Source organism: Filicampus tigris, chromosome 15 (genome assembly GCF_054856515.1).
Source record: "Filicampus tigris isolate MCC_2025a chromosome 15, RoL_Ftig_1.0, whole genome shotgun sequence".
NCBI lineage: Eukaryota > Metazoa > Chordata > Actinopteri > Syngnathiformes > Syngnathidae > Filicampus > Filicampus tigris.
The window spans coordinates 16028254-16043026 of record NC_141231.1 but is presented as its reverse complement, the minus strand read 5'-3'; the positions used below and the strand labels follow the sequence as shown (position 1 = coordinate 16043026).

The window sequence follows — 14773 nt, the reverse complement described above, 5'->3', positions numbered from 1 at the left end:
AGTGTGTACGAGTCATTATTTGCCAGGAGTTTATTTTGACCAACATTCATGAAAATGATGAGAATGCAAAAAAAACCCAACACAATTCAAGTGGAGAGGTTTGCATTTGTTTCCATAATTTATAACAGTTTCCAGGTGTCTTAATAACATATTTTAGACATGCTTTTATCAAAATGCCCCAAGGATCTACAATTACAGCACACCACATTTCTTGTAAAGGGGAAGTCAATCCAAACATTGTTTTCAAGGATATGTTCTATGCAAGCCCACTAGTTGAAACGAGGCATTCTGATAAATATTGCGTTTGTGGAATAAGAGTTAATCCACCCATTTTAGCAATCTCTGGGGGCGGCCATTTTTGTCACTTCTGTTGACTGAAAATGACATCACAACTACCCAGGACTCAGGGAACGACCCACGGCTGACCTGTGTTCTGAAGCTGAGCCATCATTACCTGTGATGTCATTTTCAGTCGACATAAATGACAAAATGGCCGCACCCTGAGATGGCTAAAAACGGGTGGATTTTCTTGCTTAACTCGTATTCCACAAACTATAACCATATAAATCAGAATGCCGTGTTTTAACTAGTGGGCCTGTTGGGAACATATTCTTGGGAAAAAAAAAACGTTTGGGTTGATTTTCACTTTAAATGATCCCATTTTGACTGCTTGGCCAAATGAGAATCTGGCAACCTGGGGTGAAGCCACCTTTGATGATAACAATGTGTCCAGGCCCTGAGGTAGCAAAGCAGTCCCAAATGATGATGCCCCCTCACAATACTTCACAGTTGGGATGGTGTGCTTTCAAACAACCCGACTTTGTTTTTATTTGAATACACAATAGTTTGCCAGAAGTGTTGTGAAACACCCAGGTACTGCAAAATCTTTCTCCATTTACAGTATAGACAATCTGTCTTAATTTTTAGGCCTTTCAAGATACTTTTGTGATCCGTTCCACTGTCATTTTCATTTCCCAGTTCAAAATCTGTAGTTGCGAGATTTTTGGGGGGGTTGACTTACCCTTTAACATTGGGTGGATCACAAGACACAGAGGCATGCAAATATTCACATTCACAAATATGGACAATTTAGAGTCTTCAACTATCAGGCAGACATTTTCGACCATAAGACCACCGTGTAGGCCCAAATGAAAACATGTCAATTATGTGTGGTCTTTTGTTGTGACAATTTATGACACATTTCTGATGAAATCCATGTCATTCTAAAGGGTTCACAGACATTTTCTTTCACTGGATGAACTTTGTCCAGCGTGTACAGCTGTATAAAATAAACATCAACAAATACACAAGGCTAAAAAAAAAAAAAAGGTAGCGAGGGAGGGGCTGTCAAAGTTAAAGCATTAATTTTGGAGATTAATTAAAATTCTATAAAGCCTTAAAAAAAATGAACTGAGTGAACTCAGTTTTATTTACTTCCTGTAGCAGCTGACCTCTGCTCACTTTGCAGCCAAACTTAGAGGAGAGTCACCAAAGACGGACTTTTACGTAGTTTTACTTTAAAAAGTTGCTCGACGGCTATCTCTCTCTCTCTCTTTCTCTCTCTCTCTCTCTCTCTCTCTCTCTATGTAAAATCACTTCCCACAACAACACATCAAAAAGCCATATTCCACTTGAATCTTTAATATTATAAAAGCTGCTAAATCACAATATTACGTTATATAATATTATTAATACTATGTTAAGCTAAAACCGATTCTAGCAACACCTAATATGCCATGACATATCCAATCAACTAAGCGAGGCATAAATAGTTCTGGTAAAATACAATTTCCCTTTAAAGGAGAAGTCAACCCAAACATATTTTTTTCAAGAATATGTTCTATGCAAGCCCACTAGTTGAAACAAGGCATTCTGATAAATATTGCGTTTGTGGATCTAAAAGTCAATCCACCCGACAAAATGGCCGCCCCCCCTGAGATGGCTAAAAACGGGTGGAATTTGTTTCCTAAACTCATATGCCAGAAACACAATATTAATCAGAATGCTGCGTTTCGATTAGTGGACCTGCATAGAACATATTCTTACAAAAAATAGATGTTTGGGTTGACTTCCGCTTTAAGGAACCCTCATTTTATATTCCACAGTCGCTATGTTTTAATTCAACTTTTAAAAAATCTTCTACACTCACAACACAACTATCGTGATGATGCTAGGAATTGTTCGAATCCTCTTCAAATGTCCATGTCAAACTGGGCATCTTCTCCTGTGGGGAGAAAAGAGTGGACAGAGATAAAAAGCGTAACATTGAGGTACACCTCAATAAGCTCCCTTCTCCATGACATTGTCAAGGCAACGTGTACAAACAAATGTTTACCTGCACCCTCTGTATGTTGGCTGCGCTCAGTGCGACCGCTCTCACTCGCCCCCGCCTGGCATGTCTCAGTGGAGGATTCCCGTTTGAGTGGCCGAGTGACTCCCGGGATGTCGGGGAGCTTCGGAGGCGTGCGAGCCAGAGGAGAGGTGCGACACTGGAGCAGGAACTTCCTGTCGTAGATGATTCGAGTTCCTGCAGAAGCAAGCGAGAAAGGGGTATTGAGTCCTGGTTTTATTTTGTCTAATGTCTCAACTACAGAGTAAGCCCCAAAATTGTACACAATCCATTTCTGCTGGTTGACTACTAAGTTGTTGTCATTTCAAAACATTTGCCAGAGCTTTGGTTATTAAAAACAAACTAATAGAAAAAGCTTGTTTTCAGCTTAGTGAAGAAGTAGGCATTGTTATGCCGTTAGCTTCATGCTATTTGCGTTAGCATCTGCTCGCTAGGCTCTTTTGATGGATTTAATGAAGATTGTCCGTATGTGTATGTAACCGGTATGTGCTAATTATGATACAATACATGTACATTTTGATAATAATAATAATATTGCAGACTGGGTGGCCCATTTGAGTACAAATAAGATGCATGTATATGGACACGCCTTTCCACAGTAGTCTTCGGTTGACCTCTAAAATAAAACCTTTTTCGGACATTCCACTTTGGGGGTTGCACTGTAAATAGAAATGGAGTGGACGACCGCAACATATCTCAGCAGACATCCCATTCTGGTGCATTCCGGCATTTAAGCACAAGCTGCTATCTGGCACGATACAATAGTTTGCATTTGTTGACTCCGCTGTTTAAAGTGACAGTCCATTCAGCTTATGAGGCTCCTCTTGACAAACATCTTGACAGCTCATGTGGAGCCTGATAACAATCCTGATCATTTGAATCAGGCGTGTTGGCGGAGGGAAACATGGACAACATGCAGGATAGCGGTCCTCAAGGACCGGATTTGGACACCCCTGGTCTACATTCAAGTGCTTGAATGACCTATATTCTGGTGCCCTGACACACATAGAGTGGGCCAGCTGTATTTGTGTGTGTGTGTGTATGTGTGTGTGTGTGTGTTTTATCAGTGTGAATGTGCCCCAATTGCCACATTTACAGAACACAGTATCATTGACTGCCGGCATGTGGACATGCCGTCAACTTTCTCACTGCTGCAGAGGGAAAACATTCACTTATTTGACTTATTCTACCACAACGCCGATTTGGGAAGCTTACAGACAGTCAACACACAACAAGAAACATATTGTTGAATTCATACCTCCCTGACAATGTCAATAAATACCAATTATTATCTCAGTGTAGATTTGTGATTTTTATTTTTTTTTTAAATTACATATCAGTATCCTGTGCAAGCGGTCATAATAATTTCCGCCTCTGCTCGAGCACATTTTCAAAGGGCTGGAAAGGAGTGAATAACAAAACACTATTGATCATTAACATGGGGACATGACAGGGCTGAGGATGAAGCCTATAGATGATTGTCCTATGGCAGGAATGTGGGGAAGATTTTTCCTGTCAAAGGTCAATTTGAAAGTCCTCCTGTTTATCTGTTATATGTTAGGAACATTTGTGGCTTTTTAGAACAGTTTCTCTGATGCTTGCTATTCATGGCAGGGCTTGGTTGTATATTGTATTATTACTCATGGTATGGTAGTGATAATCTTACATCAGGTGCCAGTATTTGCAGATACTTGCGTATGTGGAGAATGGCGAGTTTGGCGGTGAAATGTGCGCTGTTGCCGGATAAAATAAAAATAGAGGGGCAAATAGTTGTTTTGAGTATTCGTATAATAATACAAGTTTGCAACTGCAATGTTTTTACTCAGTGAGCTAACATAACAGTTAGCTTAGCTTCTAGCATTTCTGGCTTCAGTACTGCCTGTCATCAGTCACTCAATCTCTGTACTACAACAAACATCTAGTTTGAGGGAGGAGACTCGCAATTGAAGGTGGAGATATGGTTTTGTATGGGATGTGCTGTTAATCATCTGAACTATACTACACACCGTAAGAGCAGTAAGCACACGTTTGGCATTTTTTTTCCCTGTCGTGTAGGGTCGGCCTCTCACGCTTTAAAAAAAACGTTCAGATGTAAAATAAATAAATAACAAAAAACTGTCAAACACTGCTTTAGTGTTTAATGCTTTACAATATGGGGGGACTCTTGGCATTCTGTCCATGTCCAGTCATCACGGGACCTGAGATTTCCAGTGGCCCCCAAAAAAATCTAATAAAAAAATAATTAATAAGATTTTCTTCGCCCTTTTAGTTGGTAATAAACATTGACCTGATGACCTGGTTTGCCTCCTGTCTCCTTATGACTAAATGACCCACAGCCAGGAGTAGTTCTGCAATTCTAATTTGCAATTTGGAATAACCCCCCCCCCCCCCCAAAAAAAAAAAAATTGCAAGAAGTACAATTCTACATCACCACTTACTACTTAAAGCCCATGTTATTATGTATATATATCATGTATGTATTGTCTAAAAAGTTTTCCTTGGACTTGTAGAGACACAGTTTGACCCATGACCGAGTTACCTCCGGGCGTGGTACTGAACACGGTCCCCCCGGGGGTCGTGGAGTACTCGTGGGGCATGTGGGCAGCCTCCAGGACGGCGACCCGCCTCACGGCCGGTATATCCCGGCTCCCGCTCGTCTGACCTGCAGCTGACATACCTTGGAGGAGAACGCGTTCTCGGTAAAAAAAAAAAAAAAAAAAAAAAAAAAAGATTATCCAAAGTTTCTTCAAATGTGGTTCCCTGTTGCCTCCATGTGCTACCACCGACTCCAAAACAACCCAGAAAGCCCTCCGGTGCGAGCACATAAAGTCGGGGGCTGTGATTGGCTGAAAGCAGGGGGCGTCACAGACTGCGGAAGTTGTAGTTTTTTTTTTTTTGTCCTGGTGCGGAAGTCGAATGACAACAGAAAATAAACGAAATAAAATTACCAACAGTATACATTATGTTTTGATATAAATGAATTGACGAAGTTACTTAATACTGTACGAGTGTACGTAATAGGTCATACATACACAAAGCTATTTCTTGCTACGGTTTCCTGACATGCGCCCTTTCAAGGTTACGACGGCGCGCAACGAACGTACTAAAGTACTTTAGTGTACAAATGTCTTAGTATACATCTACATCCTTACGCGGCACAAGAAGGACGTTATCACAATACTTACCGTTTTCAATTGCATTTATGACAATGAAGTCTTTTTTCATATAAATACTTATAACTACAACACGTTCCTTCGTCTACTAAACAGTCGTAAACCGAGGACGTTGCCCAAAGAGACAAATTCGAATTGGAGCTTAAAAGACAATAATAGAACACATTTTATCTAAAAAAAACAACAACAAAAAAACAGATGCACCTTAATAAATTAGAATATGACCTGAAGTAATTCAGTACCTCAAACGTGAAACAATTATGTGTGTGTGTATGTATTAATGTGTGTGTGTATGTGTGTATATATATATATATATATATATATATATATATATATATATATATATATATATATATATATATATATATATATATATATATATATATATATATATATATATATATATATATATATATATATATATATATATAAAAACACACATAATTGTGATGACTATATGACTATTACTTTTAAGTGACTATGACTATAACTGTAAAGAGCTAACGAAAACCAAAAATCATCGTAATGAGAAATGAAGAAACAAAAATATTTTAAATATAGAAATTAGTTATGGACTGTCCTTTTTAAAAGTATTTTTCAATGTGTTAATTTGTTTAACATGTACTATTTAATAAAGACTTTCCCTGTACGAATTCAACTACAGAAATAAACTTTTCTACAATATTGAAATTTATTGAGATGCACCTCCACATAAAACAGTGTGCATTGGGAATAATTTATGAATAATGCAAAAAGTATGTCACATCTTTGTTTATTAAGTCTTGTAAATGGTTTGAGCTGGTGTACAGGGTAAGATGATCTTTACATATTTCAAAGTCAGAATAGCTCTGATTAAAAGTCTTGTATACATTTTTTTTTTCATTTTCTGGACCAATAGAAAAGAAAAGAAAAAAAAAGTGGTCAACGCTACGTAGCCTCTACATTCCCCATCATGTGGGCATCGGCTAGCTAGATAATGCTGAAAGAACATCCATAACAACTCTATGAGGGTGCATAGCATTCTAATGAAATATATTTTGTCATATATATTTTTATACACGTATTTTCATAAAAACATCTTTTTTTTTGTGCATGGGTGCAGTTGCATTCCTTAGGATAGAGTAATATGATATTGCGTTTACATTGTCATGTATCCATTCTAAAGGAGTATAGGTGAGATCTATTCTTCTTCTCGACGGTCTAAATGTTACAATACTCGTTAAAATACATCATTGGGCGTTACGCTACCTTTTCAAGTGACATGCCTGCTTCAAAACTTGTGTTCTCGCCAGGGGCGGAGCCATGGGTGGCACATTGACAAACTGCCCACCCGAGTGAGATTCATGAAAATATATATTTTTAGATTTTTTGGTAAATTATTCTTAAATTATTTTGGAATTTGTGTTTTTTTTAATTTTATGGAATATTAAGAATGACATAATTATGGTTGTCTCAGGAAGATCTGAACTTCATACTATTTAGTTTGCCATTTTATTTGAATATACAATATGTCAGGACAGGAGGATTGTGCTGGGTGAGAGAAATATTCAGGCCCACCCTGATTTTTCCAGGCCCACCCACTAGCCACGTTCTGGCTCCGCCCCTGGTTCTCGCACACACAAAGCATCGTATTTCACCTATACCCCTGAGCAAAAACAAAAAAGAATCTAAACAGACAAAATAGTCACTCACCCAAAAACGATTAAAGTTCTCACTCAAGCATCTCACGGAGGAGGGCCCTGCACAAAATAAAACACTTCATAGTTTCTGAAATAAAAACCTGAGTGGCGTGTTACCAGTGGAAAATGTGATATGTGGCAAATATAGTGCATGCACTGGCCATGTAAAAATGTGTGAAATGTGTGCAAAATAATGTGCTCATTCGTTCAGTCAGTCTCACTTGTTCAGGCTACAGTAGCACTTACAGTACTTATGGGATACATAGTTTGTGTTTTAATGGTCAGCGCATGTGTGCTACCGTGATATGACAACAACAGCTTTATGCATCAAATATTTGTTCAGGGGAGGGGTGGGGAACTTACGGATCATCAGCCACGAGCGGCCCGCTCGAGAATTTGAGCCATCCCACCATGCAATACTAAAAATAAATTAAAGCTGCGAGCCATAATGATCAAACTTTGACATCATTCTTGGCCCGAATCGGATGGCATGAGCAAAAAAATAAAAAATACAATCAATAAATAAAACTCTTCGCCAATTGGAGCTCATTTGGACACATTTCCTCGTAGGAATTTCTCATAAGTACTGAAATTCGCCAGAAGTGCTGTGTTAAACCAAAATGGCCGACTTCTTTCTTATATTCAACCCTCCTGTTAATGACAGCTTCAAACCAAATTAGCTGTGTCCAAATTTGCATGCTGCATCCTCCGAAGACTCCGCGGGCGAATTTAGACAGACCTAACGACCCTCACTTGACTGTCTTCTGCACGGCCGCAAGATGGCGGCAATGTGCTCGGCTGGTAGAAGAGACGATGAAGTGTAGAAGTAGAGCAGAGCAACGTGGGCTAGGAAAGTGCGCTCCGAAGCAGCCTTCGATCAGGGTCCGTCTCCATGGAAACCACAGCCAGACTTACAGGCTAAATTCAAACGATTGACCTCTTCAATTTCAGTAATGGTTCCCTCAGACCTTTTCATATTCTACCATGATTCACCCCCCAAATGGTGTAACAAATAGACATTAGTTCAATCATAACATCATATTTTGGGGGAAAATTTAGAATGGCCCATGAGGACTTTAAACAACCCCCATCAGGAAAACGGTTTCCCACCCCTTCTCTCAACGAAGATACTTACACTTAAAGAAAATAAACCCAAACAGATTCTTTTCAAGAATATGTTCTATGCAAGCCCACTAGTTTTTAGCCATCTCTGGGGCGGCCATTTTGTGATTTCTGTCGACTGAAAATGACATCTCAACTACCCAGGGATCAGGCAACGACCAATCATGGCTCAGCTTTAAAAAAACAGGCGAGCTGTGATTGGTCGTTACCTGACCCCCTGAGCAGTTGTGATGTCATTTTCAGTCGACAGAAATCACAAAATGGCCGCCCCGAGATATGGCTAAAAACCGGTGAATTTTGCTGCTTAATTCATGTTGCACAAATGCAATATTAATCAGAATGCCGTGTTTCAACTAGTGGTCCTGCTGGGAACATACATATTCTTGAAAAAAATGTGTTTGCGTTGATTTCCCGCTTTAAAGAGAAAATATTACAAATGATACATATTGGTTGTATAGGATACTACAACATAACACTGCTTGATATGCTAAATGCTGTAAAACACAGCTGCAAATCTCTCAGGCGTCTGCAGTCCCACACGATATCACACTGGACTGATCCCGTGTCAGCGTTTTCTCGCTGACTCACTCACAGCAAGGTCGACGCAGCACGCGGGATCTTGCGTTATCCAGGAGGTGGGGGGAAAAAAAAAACCAAAAAAAAAAAAAAACAAAAAAAACCCCAACTCCAATGTGTCTACAGAACTTCCTAGCAGCGCTCGTCAGGCGTGTTTTGGATTTTATTGCTGTGGCAAGTTCACACGATCCGACACCCTGACCAGTCCGTAATCACCTTGATTGTGTGTGCTTTAGTTTATGTCGACATCACGAGGCTGGGGATGGGGGAGAATGATGACAATCACAGTGCTGCCTGCACAATCACACGTCATAATAGCACAATAATGTACTCTACGTCTTTTTTTTTTTTTTTTCAACACTGGAAATCACCACATCCTGCGGCCAACGTGATCGCTTGAAACATTGGATGGATGGGGAAAGAGGTGCGGAAAAGTAATCTGCATATCAAGTGAGGCTACTGGTTTTGCACAGATGACGTCAGCTACCAAGACAAAGGAAGAAGGTCGAAGAAAAGGGGCACCCGAGTGGACAAAGTTATGCTCTGCGATATGGAGAGTGATCAACTCCTTCAAAGGAAACATGTCCCAGCTACTAAGAAAATAAAAATGGAACATTTGGAGTTTTTTTTCAAGGGGGCAAAAACAACAACAACAACAAGGGGAAGCCAATTCTGCACACGAGGACGGACGGGACACTCAAAAGCAGGCGAGCACAGAGGCGCGCTTCTTTCCAAGTGCTGACATCACAGGGCCTTTGAGCCAATCAGGAGCCGGGGCTCAGCGCCCGGTCAGAAGCAAGAAAGGCATGCGGCAGAGAAGACAGCCACACACACGCACGGCGACACACGTCCACATAGCAGCGAGTGCATAATTACGACAAGCGCACTGAACAAAAAAAAAAAAAAAAAAGAAAAACGAGAAAAAAAAAAAAAAGGGTCCACCGAAAGAAGCATCGGCGGGCTCGTCTGAAGCCGTCGTTTGGGAGCCGTGGGGGACGTGCTCCTTTTTTGGGGCTGAGCCGGCCAACCCGCGAGGGGCAATCGAGTCTTGAAAAGGTCACAGGAGCCAAGCGTGGGCCGGCCCTCTTCAGCTTGTAGATAATGACAGTTCAAAAGGTCGAAGTCATGCACCAGCAGTCATCATGCAGTTACAGTTCACAGGAAGCACTTTATGTCGTCGTAGTTCTGTGATATTCGCTGTTATTTTTTTTTTTGGGGGGGGGGGGGGTTGTTTTGTAGAAAAAAAAAACGCTCATGCTTTAGTTTAAGTGATACTTTACAAATGTTATAAAACTACAAGTTGAGCTCTTCACTTGTTTTTTTTTTTTTTTTTTCTCTCTGGAGGTGTTATCACATGTGGGAGGGTAATTCCATGTTTGTCATTTTGTTAGTCTCTGTCCCATCGCTCACTTTCCTTTGCGTTCCGGATGTGGTTTTGTGGAGGAAGCTTTGGCAGTGGCTCTCTTGTCCTAGAAGACACACAATGAAGCAGAATTAGAGTTTGTCCCTGCCAAAAAAACAAATGTGCCTTGACTTCCGGGTAGGGCTGAACAATTAATCGAATTCAAATCGACATCGCCATAGAGTAGAATAAAATGTTCAAATCTCAAAGGCTGCTTGGATTGCTTGTGTTTGTTAAATGACTCAAAAATATGTGCCGAAAAAAATGTCGCTTTTTCGGGGCATGAACAAATTTCTAATTGTATAAGTCTTTCAATGTCAAGGGCTGCTCGATTATGAAAAAAATATGAATCACAATTATTTTGGTAATAATTGAAATCATGATTATCCATCCATCCATCCATTATCTGTACCGCTTCTCCTCACAAGGGTCGCGGGGCGTGCTGGAGCCTATCCCAGCTGTCTTTGGGCAGTAGGCGGGGGACACCCTGAACTGGTTGCCAGCCAATCGCAGGGCACACAGAGACAAACAACCGCACTCACAATCACACCTAGGGGCAATTTAGAGTATCCAATCAACTTACCATGCATGTTTTTGGAATGTGGGAGGAAACCGGAGTGCCCGGAGAAAACCCACGCAGGCACGGGGAGAACATGCAAACTCCACACAGGGAGGCCGGAGCCGGGATCGAACCCGCGACCTCTGAACTGTGAGGCGGACGTGCTAACCAGTCGACCACCGTGCCGCCGAAATCATGATTATTCAAATGTATTTTTTGGTACAAAACAAGAAAATGCTGACATTTCTTTGAAACACTTTTCTACACAATTATGTAAGTTCCAAATAAAAATTATTTAAATTAGTTATAAAATAAAAATAGTTGCAAATGGAAACTGTCACGGAATTCAAGTATGATTTCCTTGTGTGTAAACAAACATAGCGCGTTGGATATAAATGCATATTAACAATCGTTTTTTTACGATTATGCCAATTTTGTAATCGCGGAGTGTAATAATCGTAATTGTAATTGAATTTCGATTAATTACACAGGCCAAAGTCAAGGTATACCAACGTAGTGCAAGCAAGGTGTCACTTCCACAGCGTACAAACGGTGTGAATTAAAATCAACGTTGGAGCTGCTCTGTTAGTTTTTTTGTTTTTATTTCAAGCACTGGGATACACAAGTGCTTGTGTGGAGGGAATCGCGTACCTCGTGGACCAGGTTGTGTGTGTTGTGTTTCAGTGTTTAACCCTCCGAAGACTGGTGCGCTGCACCGACTGAGCGGCCCTTCTCACATCCGCCCCCACCTGGAGCAAGGAGGGAGGGAGGAGGGACGGAAACAACACTCCTGTTAAAGTGCTGAAGCGTCTATGTGGACCCGGAGCAGGAAACTAGCTCGCGGCGTGCCGCGGTCCCACAATGCACCTGGTTCGACTACTCGGATCGTGGACGATTGCAAGTCGCCTCCGTATAACACAAAATCTACTAGTCCAAATAGTGTCAATGAGGAATTGCACATGTTCGGACTGTTGCACAAAAGAAAATTTCCCACAGCAAACAATGGAGGTAGAAATTTGGTCAGTCCTCGATTTTCGACGATCCTCATACGTGATTTTGAGTAGGGCCCGATTAATCCATTAAAGCTTGAAGCCGCTTGTGAGACATCTCTCTAAAACCGACGGTCGTCATTGGAGTCACCCTTGAAAACCTGACATTTTTGCGGAAATTCAATTCAACACCTACAAAATAATTAATATCTCAGCCCCTGTAGCAGATAGAAACATAATTCCATAAGAATTTGAGATCTTAGACATGTGGCTTTCACACAGGCCCCGGGGTTATTAATCTTAACTGTTTCAATCGGAGATGCAAGCGAAGCACTGTTTTTAATACAAAAATAATCGAGTGGTAATTACCATGTTGTATTCTCCCACAAAGACGTTGAAATCGTCATTGTCCACGAACATATATCACGTTTGGCGGGTCTCGCGGCTTTAAAGTCCGCAAGCGCGTCGTCTATATCACTGCCGTGACTTATATCAGAGCTGCCGCGATCGATTGTGCCGCCATTACTCCTCGAAAAAAAATCGCGGATATCCTCCTCCGACGACGACAACTCACGACACCGTCACATGTCTATTCTGATGCATTTCATTGGCTAAGAGACAAGAATTGGATTTAAAAAAGAAAATGACATATACGCTCTCCCGGCTTTAGTGGTAGAAACGCGCTTGTGCGTTCCCGGCTGAATTGCAAACTTTCCACTTGAGAGTTTCCATTGTAATTCTTACGCGAGGTGGAGCAGAAAAATGCCCGCTTTGCTGTCATGTCTGCCGGTGGCTTGTGTTCATTTCTCATCCGATGCATTTTTTTTGCAGCGAGTCTTTGATGTACAATAAAAAGCTCGATCATGAACATGTCAGTGTTTACTTTTGGCCCACACACATCCATCCACTCACCTTTCGATTAAGCATGCCGCCATGTTCGTCAGCAACATAGTCCTCTTTCTCCTCTCTCTGCATAACGACAATAGTTCAAATATGACCATGCAATTTTCTTTTTAAGCAGTCAATTCATTAGAAATGTCAGGGAAGGAAGAAAATGGCAAACTTCACCATGTGTTGCGCCGCACAACACATATTTTCCTGATCATCAAGCGTCGTGACGTCATCAAAATGCTCCATTTTGATGAGTGCTGTTTAAATGAGACTAAAGCTATTGATGATCACATATGATCACATACTGTTGTATGCAACATAACAGCAGTGTTTTTACAAAAAAAAGTGAGCAACTGTATTATTTCAGTTACATAGAATCTAAATACTGGTAGGGCGGGGCGACTACTCGATTTTATTAATTACCAGTAATTGGAGTTTGGGTATGATTTTTCAGGACTCAACTTGACCCATGGTATGTGCTTCCAAGCTGCAAATATTTGGAGGTTGTCTGCCTCGCCTGTACAACTACATGAGTATTTATATACGTTTTGAGAAAAGAGGGTTTTTTTCCCCCCAAGAGGAAAAACTTATTTTAAGATCATCTGCAATATTGATTTTATTTTAAATTACTATACATTATGCAAATTAAAGCTCGAGAACAAAATAGCTGGTGGTTTGAATGTCATTTTTTTTTCTGTAAGTGAAGAGGGGAAATTGATTGAAATCAGTTTTATGGAAAAAAAAACCCCTGAACTTACACAGCCGCTTCAAGTATTCTGATGTATTTAAACGATTGTCAAACGATTACATTTTTGAAACTAATTAATCGCAAAATTTTCGATAATTAATCGCAATTAATCGTATTTTTGAACTACAATTTTTATTTAAAAGCTTGGAACAGATATTTACTTGAGTAAACTCTTGGAATTAATGTGGAAAAAAAATGTCAAGTATATTTCGATTCAAAGACTGTTCTAATAGCTTTCTTTGATCCTTGAATATGATTCCTTTCCTGTAAAATACAACTGTTGAACGATACACCAAAGACGTAAAACTAATATTTGAGTTTAGCTTTGCAAAGTGCGCACATTATTTTGGATTTCTCCAAAGAGCTGTCGAGCAAATACGTAAAAGTCCGTCTTTGCGACAGTGAAATTTGGCTGCAAAATGAGCAGAGGTCAGCTGCCACAGGAAGTAAATAAAACTAAGTTAATTGAGTTAGTGATTTTTTTAACTCGTTTTAAAATTTTTATTAATCTCCGTAGTTAACGCTTTAACTTTGACAGCCCTAATTTAAAATGATCCACGATTCCTGGTATCGTATAGAGTGGCCCAAAACCACAGTACGAGAAACATTCCCGTATCATTCACTCACTTTTCGAAATCAACTGCTGTTAATTTGAACACAACAGTTTCCATCTACATGGTTGGCTTCCATTGCTTCATTCCAAAAAAAGTCAAATAAAAATAAATCAAAACATGGATAAGGTGTTGCCCCTCCCCAAAAAGCGGCGGCTCGTCGGCCTCAACCTGACCTTGCCCCGCCTCCACTCGTGTTCCCACGCACGTTTCCCTGTCACGTGGTGAGAGAAGCCCAGCCCCTTGCCCTGCAGGAGGCGCCCACGCAGCACATGTGAGTAAGCTGTGTCACACACCGGCGTCAGCAGAGCCTCCTGGGCGGCGTGCAGGCCTGCCGCGCTGTTGTCCCGTCCCGATGATACTGAGCCCACCCAGCCCTGCAGGGAATCCTTGTCAGGTAGGTAGGGTTGAAAAGCTCCGCCCCCAACCACCCTAACATAGGCAGGAAGTCAAAAAAAGTGAGCGGTGGATGGAGAGATATTTGGAGTCGGTCTATGAGTCCCATTCACACTGCCTATCAAGGATTGATTGCTCTTTCCCAGGTCCGGTGTGGACCACATGAAGCCAATTGTTAAGGAAAAAAGTAAATTGCATTTCTCAGTTGGTAAAAAAAAACTGCAATCGTACAATTGGGGATGGGGTGTTCATCAAAAGTCATGTTAAAGCAACACAG

At 40.8% G+C, this 14773-nt stretch overlaps 2 protein-coding genes across 19 annotated transcripts in view; both read right to left on the bottom strand.

Annotated features, from left to right (window-relative positions):
* Positions 1 to 15: 15 nt before the first annotated feature.
* LOC147135746 (eukaryotic translation initiation factor 4E-binding protein 1-like) lies at positions 16 to 5590 on the bottom strand. Its single transcript, XM_086054316.1, has 3 exons — positions 4890 to 5590; positions 2336 to 2527; positions 16 to 2224 (listed from the first exon to the last, which is right to left on the bottom strand). Exons 1-3 carry the CDS (start codon positions 5173 to 5175, stop codon positions 2193 to 2195), a joined length of 510 nt encoding a protein of 169 aa, XP_085910442.1. The 5' UTR covers positions 5176 to 5590; the 3' UTR covers positions 16 to 2192.
* Positions 5591 to 9019: 3429 nt separating this feature from the next.
* Positions 9020 to 14773, bottom strand: part of ank1b (ankyrin 1, erythrocytic b) — a 58886-nt gene continuing 53132 nt past the window's right edge. For 12 of the 18 annotated variants that reach the window (XM_086054236.1, XM_086054238.1, XM_086054231.1 and 9 more), the window contains 4 exons: positions 14277 to 14532; positions 12763 to 12819; positions 11513 to 11610; positions 9020 to 10369 (listed from right to left, as the gene is read on the bottom strand). In XM_086054236.1, the coding sequence (XP_085910362.1) occupies positions 11542 to 11610; positions 12763 to 12819; positions 14277 to 14532 (382 nt within the window). In that variant the 3' untranslated portion in view covers positions 9020 to 10369; positions 11513 to 11541. Of the gene's footprint in view, positions 10370 to 11512; positions 11611 to 12762; positions 12820 to 14276; positions 14533 to 14773 lie in introns of those variants that run through there. The other 6 variants (XM_086054239.1, XM_086054240.1, XM_086054232.1 and 3 more) reach the window with 4 other exon arrangements.

What these genes read in the sequence shown, in the direction of transcription:
- LOC147135746 (XM_086054316.1), bottom strand. Translation starts at nt 5,175, where the DNA reads ATGTGCTCGCACCGGAGGGCTTTCTGGGTTGTTTTGGAGTCGGTGGTA. An exon ending in GTTCAGTACCACGCCCGGAG is followed by an intron (nt 2,528 to 4,889) that starts GTAACTCGGTCA and finishes TTGCTTCTGCAG; the next exon opens with GAACTCGAATCATCTACGAC. An exon ending in CCAACATACAGAGGGTGCAG is followed by an intron (nt 2,225 to 2,335) that starts GTAAACATTTGT and finishes TTCTCCCCACAG; the next exon opens with GAGAAGATGCCCAGTTTGAC.